At 25.8% G+C, this 15,835-nt stretch overlaps 1 protein-coding gene across 6 annotated transcripts; it reads left to right on the top strand.

Moving 5' to 3' along the window:
* Positions 1 to 265: 265 nt before the first annotated feature.
* On the top strand, positions 266 to 15,335 carry LOC100743667 (transcription initiation factor TFIID subunit 3). 6 transcript variants are annotated; one of them, XM_012384785.3, is made up of 11 exons: positions 266 to 401; positions 1,090 to 1,261; positions 1,409 to 1,651; positions 2,591 to 3,768; positions 3,908 to 4,480; positions 6,217 to 6,396; positions 6,504 to 6,604; positions 6,806 to 7,151; positions 11,313 to 11,407; positions 14,280 to 14,380; positions 15,004 to 15,108. In XM_012384785.3, exons 2-11 carry the CDS (start codon positions 1,096 to 1,098, stop codon positions 15,066 to 15,068), a joined length of 3,048 nt encoding a protein of 1,015 aa, XP_012240208.1. In that variant the 5' UTR covers positions 266 to 401; positions 1,090 to 1,095; the 3' UTR covers positions 15,069 to 15,108. The 6 variants fall into 6 exon arrangements, with proteins under 6 accessions (XP_012240208.1, XP_012240210.1, XP_012240207.1 ...); XM_012384787.3 differs by lacking the exon at positions 266 to 401 and adding an exon at positions 516 to 839; XM_012384784.3 differs by lacking the exon at positions 266 to 401 and adding an exon at positions 516 to 902.
* Positions 15,336 to 15,835: the final 500 nt, after the last annotated feature.

Genomic DNA, 15,835 nt, shown 5'->3' with positions numbered 1-15,835 from the left:
ATTTCTAATAATTATTACTACAAATGTATTGTTTAATGAAACGACGAAATTAACGATTCAATTTTATTTTTTCATTATACAAAAGATATAGATAAATATATTATGCTATATTACCGAGTAAAAGTTTTGTTTACATTTACATATATTACTTTGTAAAAAGGACTGAAACTGTACTAGATATATCTATTCGTCGTGATATTAGAGTATGTGAGATACCTATCTCTGTATTTAGTTACACTTACAATAGAATCATCTCTCCATTTATTAGTCTGTGGATTTAATAAATATCGAAATGCATATGTATTGTGATTGATGATATTATCGTGTGATTTGAATAAAAGTGAATAAATATGGAATATAACATCTTGATATTTCTTTTGTAATAAAGAAAATAACTTTTAGTAAAAGTCATATCTTTTTTTTTGTCAAATTTGTTATGGAATTAATTTGTGGTTACATAAAATTATATTCGTATAATAAAATCTATGTAAATGTATGTAACAAGTAATGTAATAATAATGATAGAACATTTTTAATACTCAAGTCTGGCTAGATTTTATACTTTAACAGAAATGAGTCAAATACAACTAAGACGACGCTATCTTTTTTACTTCTATGACTAAAGAAATTATCCGCCATTATCGTATATGGTGTATAATGTGCATCAATGGTTATAAAGAAGCAAAAATACATTTAAAAAATGTGAAAGCAATAAAAACGGATTTCGTTCTACATTCATTGTGTTACGTACATTATAAATGAAACGTGTATTATTATCAAAATGAATTGCATGACTTAACATCGAAGTGCTAAATGAAGCTGAGTAGTAGAATAGAAATGTATGTAGATATTTTATATTAATAAACGAAAGAATTAGAACTTATATAATTTCTTTTACATTGGTGAGTGAAAGCAAAATTTCATATTAAATCATTTTTACATCTAATGAAAATAATTTATTGAATCTCACTATTTTACTAAAAGATGACACATATCTGTATTAAACTATAAAGTTCTAGTAATGTTCTTTCAGTTATCGATTTTTGCTACTTTCCATTATAATTAATAATTTTGTATTATTTTTTTCAGTTGAAGATGTCAATAGAATATAGTAGGAGTGTTTTAAAAATGGTGGTTGCTCAAATTTGTCAAACGATTGGATGGCATTCAATCAATTCTACACCATTAGAATTTATGGTTGATCTTATGCAAGAATATATTTTACAAATTTCAAGACTTGCTCATCAATATGCAGAAATCTGTAAGTATTTTTAAAATATTACAGAGATTTAATTGAAGTTTTAAACAATATCAAGATAATTCTATTGGCTTTATAAATAATTACGCAGTATATAAAAGTTAAATCATAGTAGTTTCATTTTAAATATAATATTAAATGTTTTTTCAGTGGGAAGAACAGAAGCAAATCTTGATGATTTAGGTTTAGCATTTCGACATATGAATATTGATATACAAGAGTTAACAGAATATATAAAAAATGTAGATTCTGTCCCATGTCCTGTAACAGTACCAAAATTTCCAGTTCAACGGGAAAATCATCTAAATTTTTTGAAACCTGGAAGCCGGGAAGTTGTAACAAGGCCCGTACATGTACATGAACATTTACCAGCCATGTTTCCTGATACTGAAGGTAAATTATTACTCACATATAAATACACATATAATGTTTTAAAACTGAATATCAAAATATTTTATATTCATATTAATGTCATTGTTTAACCCCAGATAAAGCTCCTAATAAAGTATTTCTGAAATGCAGGATAACCTTTTAAAAACACAACAAGTTATTTCAACCACATGTATTGATTGTACCAAAGAAAGCTTTTAAGTAAAGATAAAGCATTGAAATGAACATAAAGAAATTTATTTTGCTTATATATTGGGTTGTAACATAAGTAAGTTTGGTTAAACTCAATATTTTTCTTTATTTGATCAAAATTATTTATGTTATTTATTACTATTACTATTATTTACTATACTATTTACAACCCAATGTTTCAAATGTTTTGCTTTTTAGATATGAAAATTGGAAAGAATTTCACCAAAACTGTCAAATTTTGCATAAATGTAGATTGTAATTCTTCGTACAATCTATCTCGATAAAATATATCTTATTTTGCTGTTACAATGATGAATAACTTAAGCAATATAAGAAATATTTAGATTCTTATATATATAATATGACAGACTTTTTTCTTATTACATAAAATTTTATTTTTATTTGAGATCATCATAATGTAATGGAAATATAAGAATAAAATATTATTTTAGTCTACATTGCTTTATTAGAAAAGTTAGTATATCTATAAACAATTGTCGTGATCAATAATCTATGAAGTAATTGTTCATGTAAAAAGAGATTTTGTCAAATTTGTATGTATATTAAGATATGCTTACACCTAACATGTAAACTATTGCTAGTAAAAATATTGAATATTTAGTATCTCAACTTCTTGTAGAAAAATAAATATCAATTTAATTAATGATCTCAAATAATTTTAATAAACAGGAAATTATATAATTAGAGTGAAATTTTATTAATTTACATATTGTTCACATTATTTTACAGAAGAATATATAGCAGAGAAAGCAGAAAATTTATTAAATGGGACATCCGACTTAACATTGAATAGTGGTACATCAAGTAACAGTTCTATAAATGTATCTCCTCATAGGATGTCACCACAAGTAGTATTTAAGCGACCAGGAGATCCTGTCTCATTTGAAAGTCCTATAACAAAGCGTGTAAAAGTACTGGAAGAAGGTAGACCATTACGTGAAATTCATAGTGTCATGATGACTACTTCAGGTTTTTTATCGCCTGCTCGAGAAGGAAAACTACCTGAAGCAAGAACCCCCCATCAAACTTGTTCAGATTCGTCACAACCTAGTTCTTATCCTATGGTACCCCCCGAACTAAAGTATGATAAAAAACCGAAAAAGATTGTAAAGAAAGGATTAGAAGATTGTAAACTTGATAAAGAAAATAAGAAAAAGAATCGTGCTAAGGAATTATTTAAACCAGATAAGATAGACGATAATAAAATTAAAAAGTTGGCTGGTATGAAAGAATTAGCTAAATTAAAACCTTTAAAGTCAGTAGGTGGGAAATTACAAAGTACTATGCCAAGCTCATCAAGCAGACCATCTACTCCTAAATTAGTATCACCTAAAACAGCTATTAGCCCAAAATTACAAAAAAGTACACAACCAAAGACAAAACCAGAAAAATTAGTCGACGTTACTGGTAGATCTCCACCATCTAATGAAAAAAAAGAAGACACTATTGATAAACTTCCATCAGAGCCAGATAAGCAAAAATTGAACATTTTTAAAAAGATTTCAAAACCACGAGAGGATAAAGAAAAAGACATATCAGACATACAACATAAATACAAAGAACTTGATTCAAGAGAAAGTTCACCTGGTTTAGTTATTGATGAAAATATTGATAAACAAGCATTGCGTAATGATAGTGATGTGAAACGAGAAGAAAAAAAGACTCCACATACGCCAGACGTCCACCTTCAACCAGATGGAGGAGAATTAATTGGTTTACAAAGTCCAGGATCAGATGTTTACATGTTTGATGATATGTCACCACCAGGAACTCCCAGTACACCAAGAACTCCGGAATTGAACATGCCCACAACACCTACAGATCATAAAAAGAAGAGAAAAGAAAAGATTAATAAAAAAAAGGAATTAAAATCAAGAAGCCCAAAACATTGCGTTAGTCCAAAAAAGGTAGGTTGACTTTTATTTAGAAATAGCATTATATGATATTAACACAAGTGCACGCGTGCGTGTACGTGTATGCGAGCACTATTAATTGCTTGAAGAAGACGCTGAAAGACATCGCCGATATGCGATTACCGTTTTTCAGACAAAGATTATCAACGATGCGCCAGAACAGGATATACTAGATCGACCGAAAACACCACAGGCACCTGAACCTCAGATTTCCAAAGAACCAAGTTTTCCACCGACACTTCCATTTCCTTTTTTCCCCACATTTCCTCCAGCACCTGGTTTAATACCGCATCCAATGTTTCCTAGATTTCCATTACCTATAGGAAGAGGTAGTAGTGGCGCTCATCCAGCAATGTCAAATTTACCATTACCACCTCGCTTTTTAAATTTACCACCAAAATCTGAAGATTTCTCCACTTTACAAAGAACCAAACCTCTCGATCGGGAAAAGCTTCCTTCAACACCTTCCTCTACTGAAGCAACGCCTTCAATGACAAAATACGAAAAAACGGAGAGAGAAAAAGGAGATAAATCAAAGGCGGTTAAACAGGACAAAGAGATACCTCCACCAGTTCCTACGAGTACCGTTGCACCGCCTTTATCATCTGCACTTGCAGCACCAAATATGTACCCTAAACCAGTACCTATTGTGCCGTTATTATCTTCAAAAAGTCCCAAAATTGAAAAACAGGATAAAAATGATAAGGTAATTTTTTATTTTACTAGTTACTTAAATTTTTTCAGCTTTAACAATTATCGCAATGTTAACATATAAAAGTTAATGTGTTTACTATTTATACATTTGTAATATATATAAATATTCATATAAATGACATTTGGAAAATTAGGAGGTTGATTTTTTAATCATTTTGATTTCAAATTTGATAAATCGCGAGGGTTTTTTAATGCATTAGCTCAAAAATTTACATGGAAAAAAGATGTTAACAAGATATTTTCCAACCAGTTTAACTCCTAGTGGAATAAATCAAATCTAACACATATTTGACCCTTTGCACTCGGTTGTCCCCGTTTGGAGGAACATCGTAAGTTTAACAAGTTCAGATGTCCGCTCTAAGAGGACACAAAGAGATTATAGGTGATTTATATAGCAGTACATTACACAAATTCCAAATTTTCTAAAAATATGTGTTTTTTTGAAGTTCAGTCTTCACATTGTACGAGAAAACAAGTAAAGAAATAAAAGATATGTCTAGATACGCAGATTACAAAGAGCTAAAACAAGAATAATTCAAATATATCAAACAGATTTCAGTATATTAAGCCGTTTTTAGTTATGTGAATCACATATCTGTATGTATAATTATGAGTTATGTTAAAATCATTGATTCAACCAAGAAAGGGGAAGAACAAAGTATAAGTTATTTTATAACACATTATGTTTATGACACATGCAAAATTAATACTCGATTTAAAGCATGATTTTAAACATAAATTATTATCAAAACTTAATAATTAAGGAGATATTGTTTATAAAAGTTGTAATTTTTACTAATTTTGATGTATTTGTATTGTATACAATTCCATCTCCTATTTTACTAATTTTATGGATAATTCTTTTTTATTTTATTCAGAAGAGCTACTAAGTAATTTTTATATCATATTGTTATATTTGTAAATGAGTTTGCAGAATGAAGATATAAATTTGCTTATTTTATTTGAGTTAAAAATTTTTAATACTTTATTGAGATGTTAATTTCCAAATTAACTTTATGCATAAAATATGTATGTTGTAAAAAAATGTCAAAGAATATAATAATTTCTCTAGACTAAAGATAAAGGAAGAGAATTGCAAGATTTATTTGAAATTTTCGAATGAAAAAAATAACTTCTTATAGCGGTAAAACTAAATTATATTTAGAATCAAACTCTCTGAATACAATAAAGAACAATGATATGTGCAATTAAGATTTAAAGGAAAGATTTTTCAAAATAACTTCTAATTATTGAATAGTCGAACTTTCGATTAAAAAAACAAATACATAAGTTAAAATAAATGATACTCGAAGTCATTTGAGGTCTAATGAACATTTTTAAAATTACTCAAATATAATATGATCAGGTATGAATTCATTTCAATTGATGGAATTTCACCAATTATACACTTTATTGTATAATAATTTCTATTAAAAATAATTCGAATAGAAATAAGATGTTCGATTTAATGTTTGAAATGATAATTTTGTTTTTTTGGTTTCAAACGGTTAAATTCAGGAAATTCCAAAAATCAAAATTTAGTACAAAGTTTTGAATATCGATTTAACAGACCTATTTAGATAATCAAAATCAAAATTTTATTGGAAGTAAACTGATAATGTGAAATATTAAAACTTAAAATAACATTTTCCCCAAATAATTTATAAAAGTGTATATGTATATCAGTTTTATTATTAAATAATTATTACATATAAATTTTATTTTCAGAAATCAAAGGAACATAAGAAAGAAAAGAAAGATAAATTAAAAAAGAAGAAAGATAAGAAAGAAAAGCACAAAGAGAAAGGGGAGAAAATAAAAGAAAAAAAGGATAAAATGGATAAAAAGGAAAAGGTGGATAAAATTAAAGAAAAGAAAGAAAAGAAAGATAAGCGAAAAGAGAAAGAGGTAGAAAAGTCACTTTTTATAAATATTTCTACTGCCTTCTTTTCTATTATTTTTTGTGAGATTATTTGAAATTAAGAGACTAATGTTTTAATTTCTTTTTATTATAGAAAGAAGATAAAATTTCAGAAGCTGTACCAAAAATAACACTAAAATTAGGTACAGCTTCTCCAAGACCTCCAACGCCTGATGCTGCTCCAATGAAGAAAATGTAAGTTCACAGATAATTTTAATTTTCTTCTTTTAGTTTCAATAAGTACTTTTGTGATGATTTCAATTCATGTGTTTTGTTTTCTTATTGTGCTATTATAAGGATTTCCGTTGTGTTTGTTTTCTTGTTGTATGAAGAATCGTATTATGCGTTAATGTTGAACACACGCATTGTATTTAATAACGCATACATTATTATTAGGGAAATGTGTTATAGAACTATAAAGACATTGCTGAAGAAGCCCGAGGATGAGACGAAACGAGAACCAAGTCCCGAGTTGGCGAAAATATCAGCATTAGTAACGCGGCCGCCAAAGCAAAAGTCGGCAAGTAAGAAAACAGAGGAGGGAACATTAGATGGAAGCCCTGCTCTTCCTACAGATACTTTCTCTGCCAATCTTACTAGTGTGCCACTCGCAACAGTTCCTCGAGCAAAGAAATCTCTCTTCAAAGCCTTACCTCAAAGAGAGACTCCTCCATCTCAATTTGATCCTGCTCCTAAGCTCCCACCTCCTCTGACGCAACAACAACCACCACCGTATTATTTTGTAAGTACATTTTTATATGATAATCATATACTTCAAATATATAAAAATGTTATATTTTTAAGTATAACATTTAATTAGGTTTTCAAATATTTCAGAATATTTCAAATATGTTAAGAATCAGATACCTTTTTATAAAATTACAATTGAATCATAATAGGGCTGTCATAACTTACACATTCAAAAGAAATAATATTATAATCATTTTTAATCATTATTTTCTTAAATTTTTATGATCGATTTTAACATATCTTTTCTCGTTTATAGTTGAAATAGTTGAGATATAATAGTTTTCCTCCTTTTTATTAATATAAATTTTATTAAATAATATAATTATATATATATATTAAATAATATAATATAATTTATTAAATAATATAATATAATTTTATTAAATGTGTCAATAAAAATAGTTATATTTTTTATTAAATTCATTGCTTCTTATATACATACAAATTAATCCTTTGCGGACGGTACGGTTCGAAGTCAACCGTACTGTGGAGCCGAGCTACTGCCGCGATAGTCATTTAAAATTGTCAGTGCTCATTTCTGCTTAGACGCGCTTTTCGTTCATAAATGTCAAATTCTAGACATATGTACATATACAAATTCTCCACAGGATAAATAAAATGACACACATATGAGTCTTTTAGTTCTATCAATTGTTTTCGCCGAACGCGTTTACGCGGGACATATATATGAGTCGTTCGGCTCTATCAGTTGTTTTCGTCAAACGCAAACATGAGTTACTCGTCCAAATTGATGGTTTACGCAGAACGCACATATGCAGTGGTAGTCCGCAAGGGGTTAAGATATTTGTTATGGCATATATTAAAATATAAAATATATGTGTTACATAAGGATGTAGCATACTATAAAATAGTATATGTACATACACAGAAAAACGATTTGAATTAATGATAAACAGTGGCACAGATGAGAAAAAAATTTTATTTTATAATAAATCTCGTATAGTAAGCTGAGATGACAGCCCTCCTTCATTAAATTGATTATCTATTAATTATAATCATTCATAGTTTTGTTTAGATTAATATTGCTATAATATTTAAACATTCTTGCGTTTTTATACATACTTCAAATGAGAATATATCAGATAATTTATTTAAATTTCAATCAAACATTTCATGTAGATATAAAATGTCTCAATCATTTTTTACGTATATAGCTGATTATTTTTTATGCAAAGATTAACTCAATTCATTGATACCATTTTCACTCCATCCAACAACCCTGCTTCCCAATATTTCATTTTTTACTTTCTATGCATTCATGACTTGCGGTGACGGTATAATTTTCATTTGGCCTGCTTTGTTGTATAGATTCATTTGTCTCTAAAGTGTGTATGTAGAACAACTTTATAGCCTACATTAGAATTGTTACGTATTTCATGTTGTGATTACCAATATACTTGATTATTTCAAATTTTAGCACTTCTATCACATTCAATTAGGTGGAATCTTTTGTATTGAAAGAAGTCTCAGAACTTAATTCCATTAGATATTTTGAGAATATCCATTTTCATTTTTTCAATGATAAAATATTTTAATAATAAGTATTACTAAATAGCCACAAATTTTATAAATGACTAATTTAAAGAAAACTAAGTTCTAAGACTTTTCTGATTACTTACACTGCTATTGAAATGGATTTTTAAACTTTCTTTTTTTTTCTTTTAGTATTTTCTTCTGTAATGCAAATGCACATATGGTATATTTCATGTAGCTTAAATAGATTGATCTTAATGGAGAAAGGAATATTCTTGTATAACTTCATAAAGATGGATTCAAAAGTTTCTATCTAAAAACATGGTAAAATTAAATTTTTAAAAAATCGTTAGATTGTTCTAAATGGAATATTCAATTTTGTTTCAAATGCAATAATCTGTAGATTAGGTTTGAACATTCTATTAAACTTTATTTACAATTAAGAGTTTGAGAAATTATTTTAACAAATATTGGGTGATATATTAGGGAAAATAAAATATAAAATATATTGCAAATGTATCTTTTTTAGGATAGTACAGATTCTAAAAGCTTTTTTGAGTAAGTGTATTAATATTTTCCATAAACTACCAAAAAATAAGTGCATGGCATTTTTATTGGTACAAGTAATTTTATTGAACAATTATATCATATTAATAATAAGCATATAGATACCTGTCTTTTAACTTTTTTCATAAAAGTTTTTTGCTGAAAGTAATTTGTAAATAACGTAAAAATTTTTATTGATAAAATGTTATTACTTTTTATGAATATTTTATAAATAAGCACATAGCTTATTTTTATAAAAAGTAAATTTGAATAAAATATTAGTTATTTTATATTTAGTGAAACATAATTGTTTAAAAGCTTTATACAATATTTTCCATAAGAAGTTGATTTATTATGTTTTATTAAATTTATATGTTATTACATGTTATCAAATATAATAATTTCAGACCTTATGTGTAACATTCAAAAAGTATAATATACAAAGTTTTTCAACCTTTCTTCTTAATCTTTTAAGATAGAAGATTTAATATATTTACAAATATATATTTCCAGTAATTTTTTTGCTCAGCATTTTCTATAAGAAAAAGAAAATATTAAACATAGTATTCTAGGTTTTTTCAAGGTGAGTGTCTAGGAGCATTCTATATATGACCAGTAATAATAAAATACATTATGCTTTACTTTTTAAATTTTAATATCTTATTTATATACATAATGTACAGGGATAATTTTAAGATATTGATTACTGAAGAAAGTTAACATAGGCGCTTATGAATTTTTTTGAAATTTTGTATAAATTTATATACATGGCATTAAAAATATAATCAATTTAAAAAAAAAGATTATTATAAAATACTAAATCAATACACACACACACACACACATATTGATATATATATATTAATATAATATGTTATATATGTCGGAGATGGAAGGACAGCAGGATTTCCCCGTGGACCGTGGATTCGTTATCGAACCTGAATTCGTTGTCACCATCATCTCGAACATCCTATTGCCATTACTCATAGCTTCTTGTAGTGTCCACATTCGTACTGATAAATATTAGCTACATTCGCGACGGTAAAATAAGTAAAGGTTCATAGAATGCTCCAAAATGCCAACCTGACTCCGACATATATTATATATAACTAAACATTTTTAATTCAGTAATTCTTTTGCTCTTTCAATATAAAGTAGATATTTTATATTGCATTTGAAAGAATTGATATTAGATACAATTGGCCAAATTTATTCTTTTCTTTTCTTTTTTTGTTTTCTTTAAATAATTACAGGCAAAAAAGAAAAAAAATACTTTTAATTTAATTTTTTGGTAGTTCATATCTATGTATGCATTATACTATAATATGTGTTATCCTACATTAGAACATTTAAAATACACTAAATTAACAGAAATATTGTAATATAATTCAGTTACAGTTTTTATATGACATGCAATGTTAAAACATCTAAAGATGTAAAAATAGTATTATACTTCCTTGCATAAAAGTCGATAAAATAAGTGATATGGAGACAATACACTTGATGCAATATATGTGAATAAAATGAGTAAATAATTGACAATATTATATTAATCTCCTATTTTTAAAGAAATACAGGGGCCAGTAAATTATAAACGAATTTATTATTTGCACAAAAGTAAAATGTAATTTAAAATTACAAAAAGCCCAGTATTTAATATATTTACAGTTATTTTTTATTCTTGTTTATTCCTTTTCTTTCATTAGAGAAATAATAATGTATAACTTAACTATATATAACTCTAGAATTTTTAAAAAATAGATAATATACTCATGATTTTAATTTAATTTGCTAAAATTTTAAAAAATATATAAATACCTTTTTATGAACAAATTTAATTGAAGCATTTACTTATGATAACAATCTTTAAATAGATAATAAAAGGTTTCTATTATAAGAAATTTAATTTTAGAAGGGAATAAGTACACTAATAAACAATATACTTTATAGTTTCTTAAAACTGAATGAATAACTATTATAATACAGAAAGGGGGAAATATGAAATAGTTTACGAAATAGCAAAGGATTGGTTGATTGCATGCAACTTGCATGTCGTTATTAAGCATAGCATGCAGAACAATTAGGAATATAACGAACGGTTTTAACGGCACAGAGACGAAAGCAGATGCAGCTCTTAAAAAGGATGATGCTAAGGAAGACAAAGAAAATGGCAGGATTGCGCTGCCCCCAACACCAACCACTACTGTGGTGAGTACATTCCCATTCTAAACAAAAGTCATTAGATACTCCTTGTAAAGTATCATCTATTTTCTATCTGTGTCAATTTTATCGAAATATGGGTTTGTGCGTTGTCTTTAGCTTCTGCCTGAATCTATCATGGTTATGATATTAGAAAAGTTTTCAACTTTTAATGTGAAAACATTTACTGTTCTTAAATTCCTATTATAAAATTTCTTGAAACTGCCTTTAATAACAATTACAACTTATGTAACTATATACATAGATAAATGAACATAAAAAGAACATATATTTATAATATAAAAAACTTCGTATATATTTTATAACAATAATATATGTGATTTAAACATATTAATATATATATATAATTCATAATTTTATTTATATACACATATTTAATTTATAATTTTCATGTTTAAATATAATGACAATTGAGTGTGAAAAAAGCATTTGAATTAAATTTAAAAACTTGATAAATAAAGCTTTAACTGGATAAATGAAAGTTTATTAAAAATTATTTTATGTAAAATTATTTTATATTGAAAATAGAATAATTTTTCTCTTACATTACAGATTATATGTGCTAATCAAACTTACATAATAATAAAATATTGTTTTTCTTCTTTTCTCATTCTCTCTCTATATCTATCTATTTATTTATATATTTATCTGTGCCTCTATAAAAGAAAGCTTTTTAATATTTATAAACAAATAAATATTACAGCTGATATTAATATATATGGATATTTATACATTTAGATAACTTTACATAAAACTATATGAAGGAAGATAGAAATATGTAACTATTACAAATTAAATTATATAAAACAATAATACACACAAGATTTCTATTTGTATGGAAACCAGTATATACAGTAACTTTACTTATTAAAATTATCAGTTTAGAATATTTTAAATGAGTCTTCATTATCTTTTACTTAGATTAATTTATGTAATAAGAGTCTGATGCAACCAATATATTAATAACATATAATAAACATGAAAATATTATTTTTATATATAATTATATTATATGCTAATAAGGTTAAATAATTATAACATACAACATATATCTTGATGTTTATACATTGCATCGTCTTATACAAGATGAGTTATCTAACATAAAAATTTAAAATCTCTCCTATATTTTTAGTGTTAGAAAGAAAATGTTTCAGATAGAAGAGTTTGTTATGAAAAAACAAATATCATAAAAAATCATAATGTCGATGTTTGGGTCATTTAGAGAATGGGTTATGGGGAATGTTTGGAATTCTCTAATATATATTAGAGAATAATTTTTAAAAAATACAATCTAAAGTAGAAACAGTGTGTGTAGATATTAAGAAATTTTTCATATTAATAACTGAAATATTATTGAAAATCATATTTAGCTCATATAATTTTCTGGTGTTCTATGTTTAATATTTATTCATCTATTTCAGCAAGTCCAATTTTTAAGATATGAAAATTATCTTAGAAGAAACATACATTATGTTTCTACATTATAAATTATCTTTTATAAAAATTAAAAATTATATATGAATGAATTTTTCTTTCTATCAACTTCAATGTTGTAGAAACAAAAATATATCATATCATTTAAAACATTGTTAGTGGCTTTAAAATCTTAAAAACCATAGCTTTAAAAAAAAAATTTCTATCATAATATTTAGTCTTCTGTAACAAATATTTCCTTACTTAAATATTTTCATATCATTAAAGACAATAGAGAAATTTTTGGTCCTAAAGTTAGGTGATTCACTTTGTATGTGCATTGTTCATATTTGACTTCTTATTTATTGTCTATTATAGGTACTACTTTTAAATATAGAAATAAAAAATTATTATTAAATAGATTAGATTCAAATAAGGGTAGACATGCAAATATTGTATCTGACAATAAGCATTTTGAATATAATTAAACTTTCAGTACTAAATATGATAAATATCTAATTCTAATAAAATATATACACCTGAAATATTAAATAATTTTTTTCTAAATTAATGATAACTTGGTTCTTGGATAATTGAAATATAAATTGCAAATGAGCATTTATTATAAAACATATTTGTGGGCCAAGTGAAAATTTGTTTAATTACCGCAGACCAGCACCTTAACATTTGTGTAAATGTGTTATTCCTTCCCTACTTATATTCATGTTCATTACATGCATACATTATTCATAATTCATCATAATTCATCAGCATACATTATTCTTTTAAATCATAAGTTGCATTTAATGATAGATATAAATATGTGTATGTGGTATGGTAATTACATAAATTCTGTATTATTTTCAAGGTATTGGTTTTGTTATGAAAAATTTTAATTAATTTTTGTAACAGATATTTCATTAGTTTATAAATGTTAATAATCATAATTATGTATCTACTTTAATTCAGAAATATTTCAGTTTCATTCAACTTTGATCTCTTTTCATTTATATCTCAGCTTACTAAAGATATTATGTATTTACATATATAGCATTATAAAATTATATATAAATGCGTATATATGTATACATACATAACATCAATATTGTTATTCAGATTATAAGTATTATATACAATTGTTATATTATATTTTTTATTTTATATATATATAAATTATATAAAAAGTGTTCATTAATTTTGGACTATAATAATTTTATCATCTACTGAGTACCTTTGGTCACATATTTTTTATCAGTTCTTCAATTTTCTAATTACAGTATAAACAATAAGATACAATTCTTAAATATGTTAAGAGTTTAATGTACATTACATATCTTTTTAGTAACATATTGTTAACATGTTAACAATACAAAAGATGGGTTGGTTTATCCAAACATATCATAAAAGAGAAGTATGTTGTATTTTTATCGTCATATGAGTTTTTCAGGATCAAGGTGGTCATAAAGTTTGGTTCTGTCCTGCATGTGGTAACCAAGATGATGGATCACCTATGGTTGGTTGTGATGATTGTGATGCATGGTATCATTGGTAAGTAAATGTTGATAAAACAATAATTATTTGGAGCTATACCATAAATTTTTAAGAAAGGCTGTTTTCTAATATAAATGAACATATCTTTACCTTTCTTTTTACAAATTGACTAAAACACTTAAAAATATAAACAATTCTAATATTATGTATCTTTTAACACTTCTTCTTATATTATAAAAATGTTATGTAAATTGAAATACAAAAAACCATAGCAGATTACTTTTTTAGAGAACATATTAAAAATAGAAAAATTACATATCCACTAGAAATGAAAAATTTTAATTATTAAATTATTTTCTTAACTACAACTTAAATATGAGTTTTTAATATCACTATATTTACACTATATTATTTTAACTTCTTTTTTTTTATTACTTTTTTTACCTTTTGTTCCTCCAATAAATTCCGCTTTTTTCCTCACATTTTATCTTGTTAATACTTTGTTATTTTCTTTCTTTATCCTTTGCTTTTTAAAAAACATAACAAAGTACAATTACCTTTACAATATAGACGATGATGAAATGACATAATTAAAACTTAAGAATTCTTTTTTGCCTCGAGATTTAGTTGATTTATGTTTTCTGTGTGTGTGTTTAATTTACATATTTTCAATCATATAGGGTGTGTGTTGGTATGCAAGTACCACCAGCTGACAATGAGGATTGGTACTGTCGCACCTGTATAGCCAAAAAACAAGAACTTCATCATGATAAAAAGAAGAAAAAGAGGAAGAAAAAAGTGAAAGTTGCTGCCTAGTACAAGCTACCCGGGTCTTGTATAAGATCCGGTATAGGGATTCAAACTACTACCAAAGTTAAAAAAGACAGCAAGCTTGGTGTAAAGAGTATAAAAAGCAAAAAATTATCAAAAGCAGAAGTGAAGTTACAAATGAAATCATTAAAAGAAAAATCTCTACCAATCAAGGGAAAGTCTGGGAAGACTATTATGAAGGTTAAGACTGTAAAGAAACAGAGCAAAAAGATGAAAGATAGTGCAATCCAGTTGACTTAAAAAATGTTATCTTTTGTGATCATCAATATAAATTTATGGTTTAATCTTAACACGTTGATAGCTAATTGAAAAAGTGACAAGATCGTATAATATTAATTGTTTGCAACAATTATATTCTTTTTATGATGAAAGAAATATACAATATGTATATTACACTAGTGGAATATACAATGTAATATATGTACAGCTACAATTAATTTGATACAATTTCAAAATGATACAAATTATAGAATAATAATTCAATTTTTGAACAAGTTTAAACTTGTAGTAAAATAAATTTTCATTCAGTTTATTTCTGAACCTATCTGTTGTATTCTAAAATAATTAATAAGTGGTATTTTCAATACGTTTCATATAAACAATTGAAATTATGTTAAATATATTTTCTTGTGATCAATATGTCCAAGTTTGTTCAGATTTTTTTTGATCTTTTTATTTTAG

The sequence above is a fragment of the Bombus impatiens genome, unplaced genomic scaffold (assembly GCF_000188095.3).
Source record: "Bombus impatiens unplaced genomic scaffold, BIMP_2.2 scf_0296, whole genome shotgun sequence".
Classification (NCBI taxonomy): Eukaryota; Metazoa; Arthropoda; class Insecta; order Hymenoptera; family Apidae; genus Bombus; species Bombus impatiens.
The sequence above is the reverse complement of the archived record's forward strand: the minus strand, read 5'-3'. Positions and strand labels throughout refer to the sequence as shown.

What these genes read in the sequence shown, in the direction of transcription:
- LOC100743667 (XM_012384785.3), top strand. Translation starts at nt 1,096, where the DNA reads ATGTCAATAGAATATAGTAGGAGTGTTTTAAAAATGGTGGTTGCTCAA. An exon ending in CATGTTTCCTGATACTGAAG is followed by an intron (nt 1,652 to 2,590) that starts GTAAATTATTAC and finishes ATTATTTTACAG; the next exon opens with AAGAATATATAGCAGAGAAA. An exon ending in AACCACCACCGTATTATTTT is followed by an intron (nt 7,152 to 11,312) that starts GTAAGTACATTT and finishes TTAACGGCACAG; the next exon opens with AGACGAAAGCAGATGCAGCT.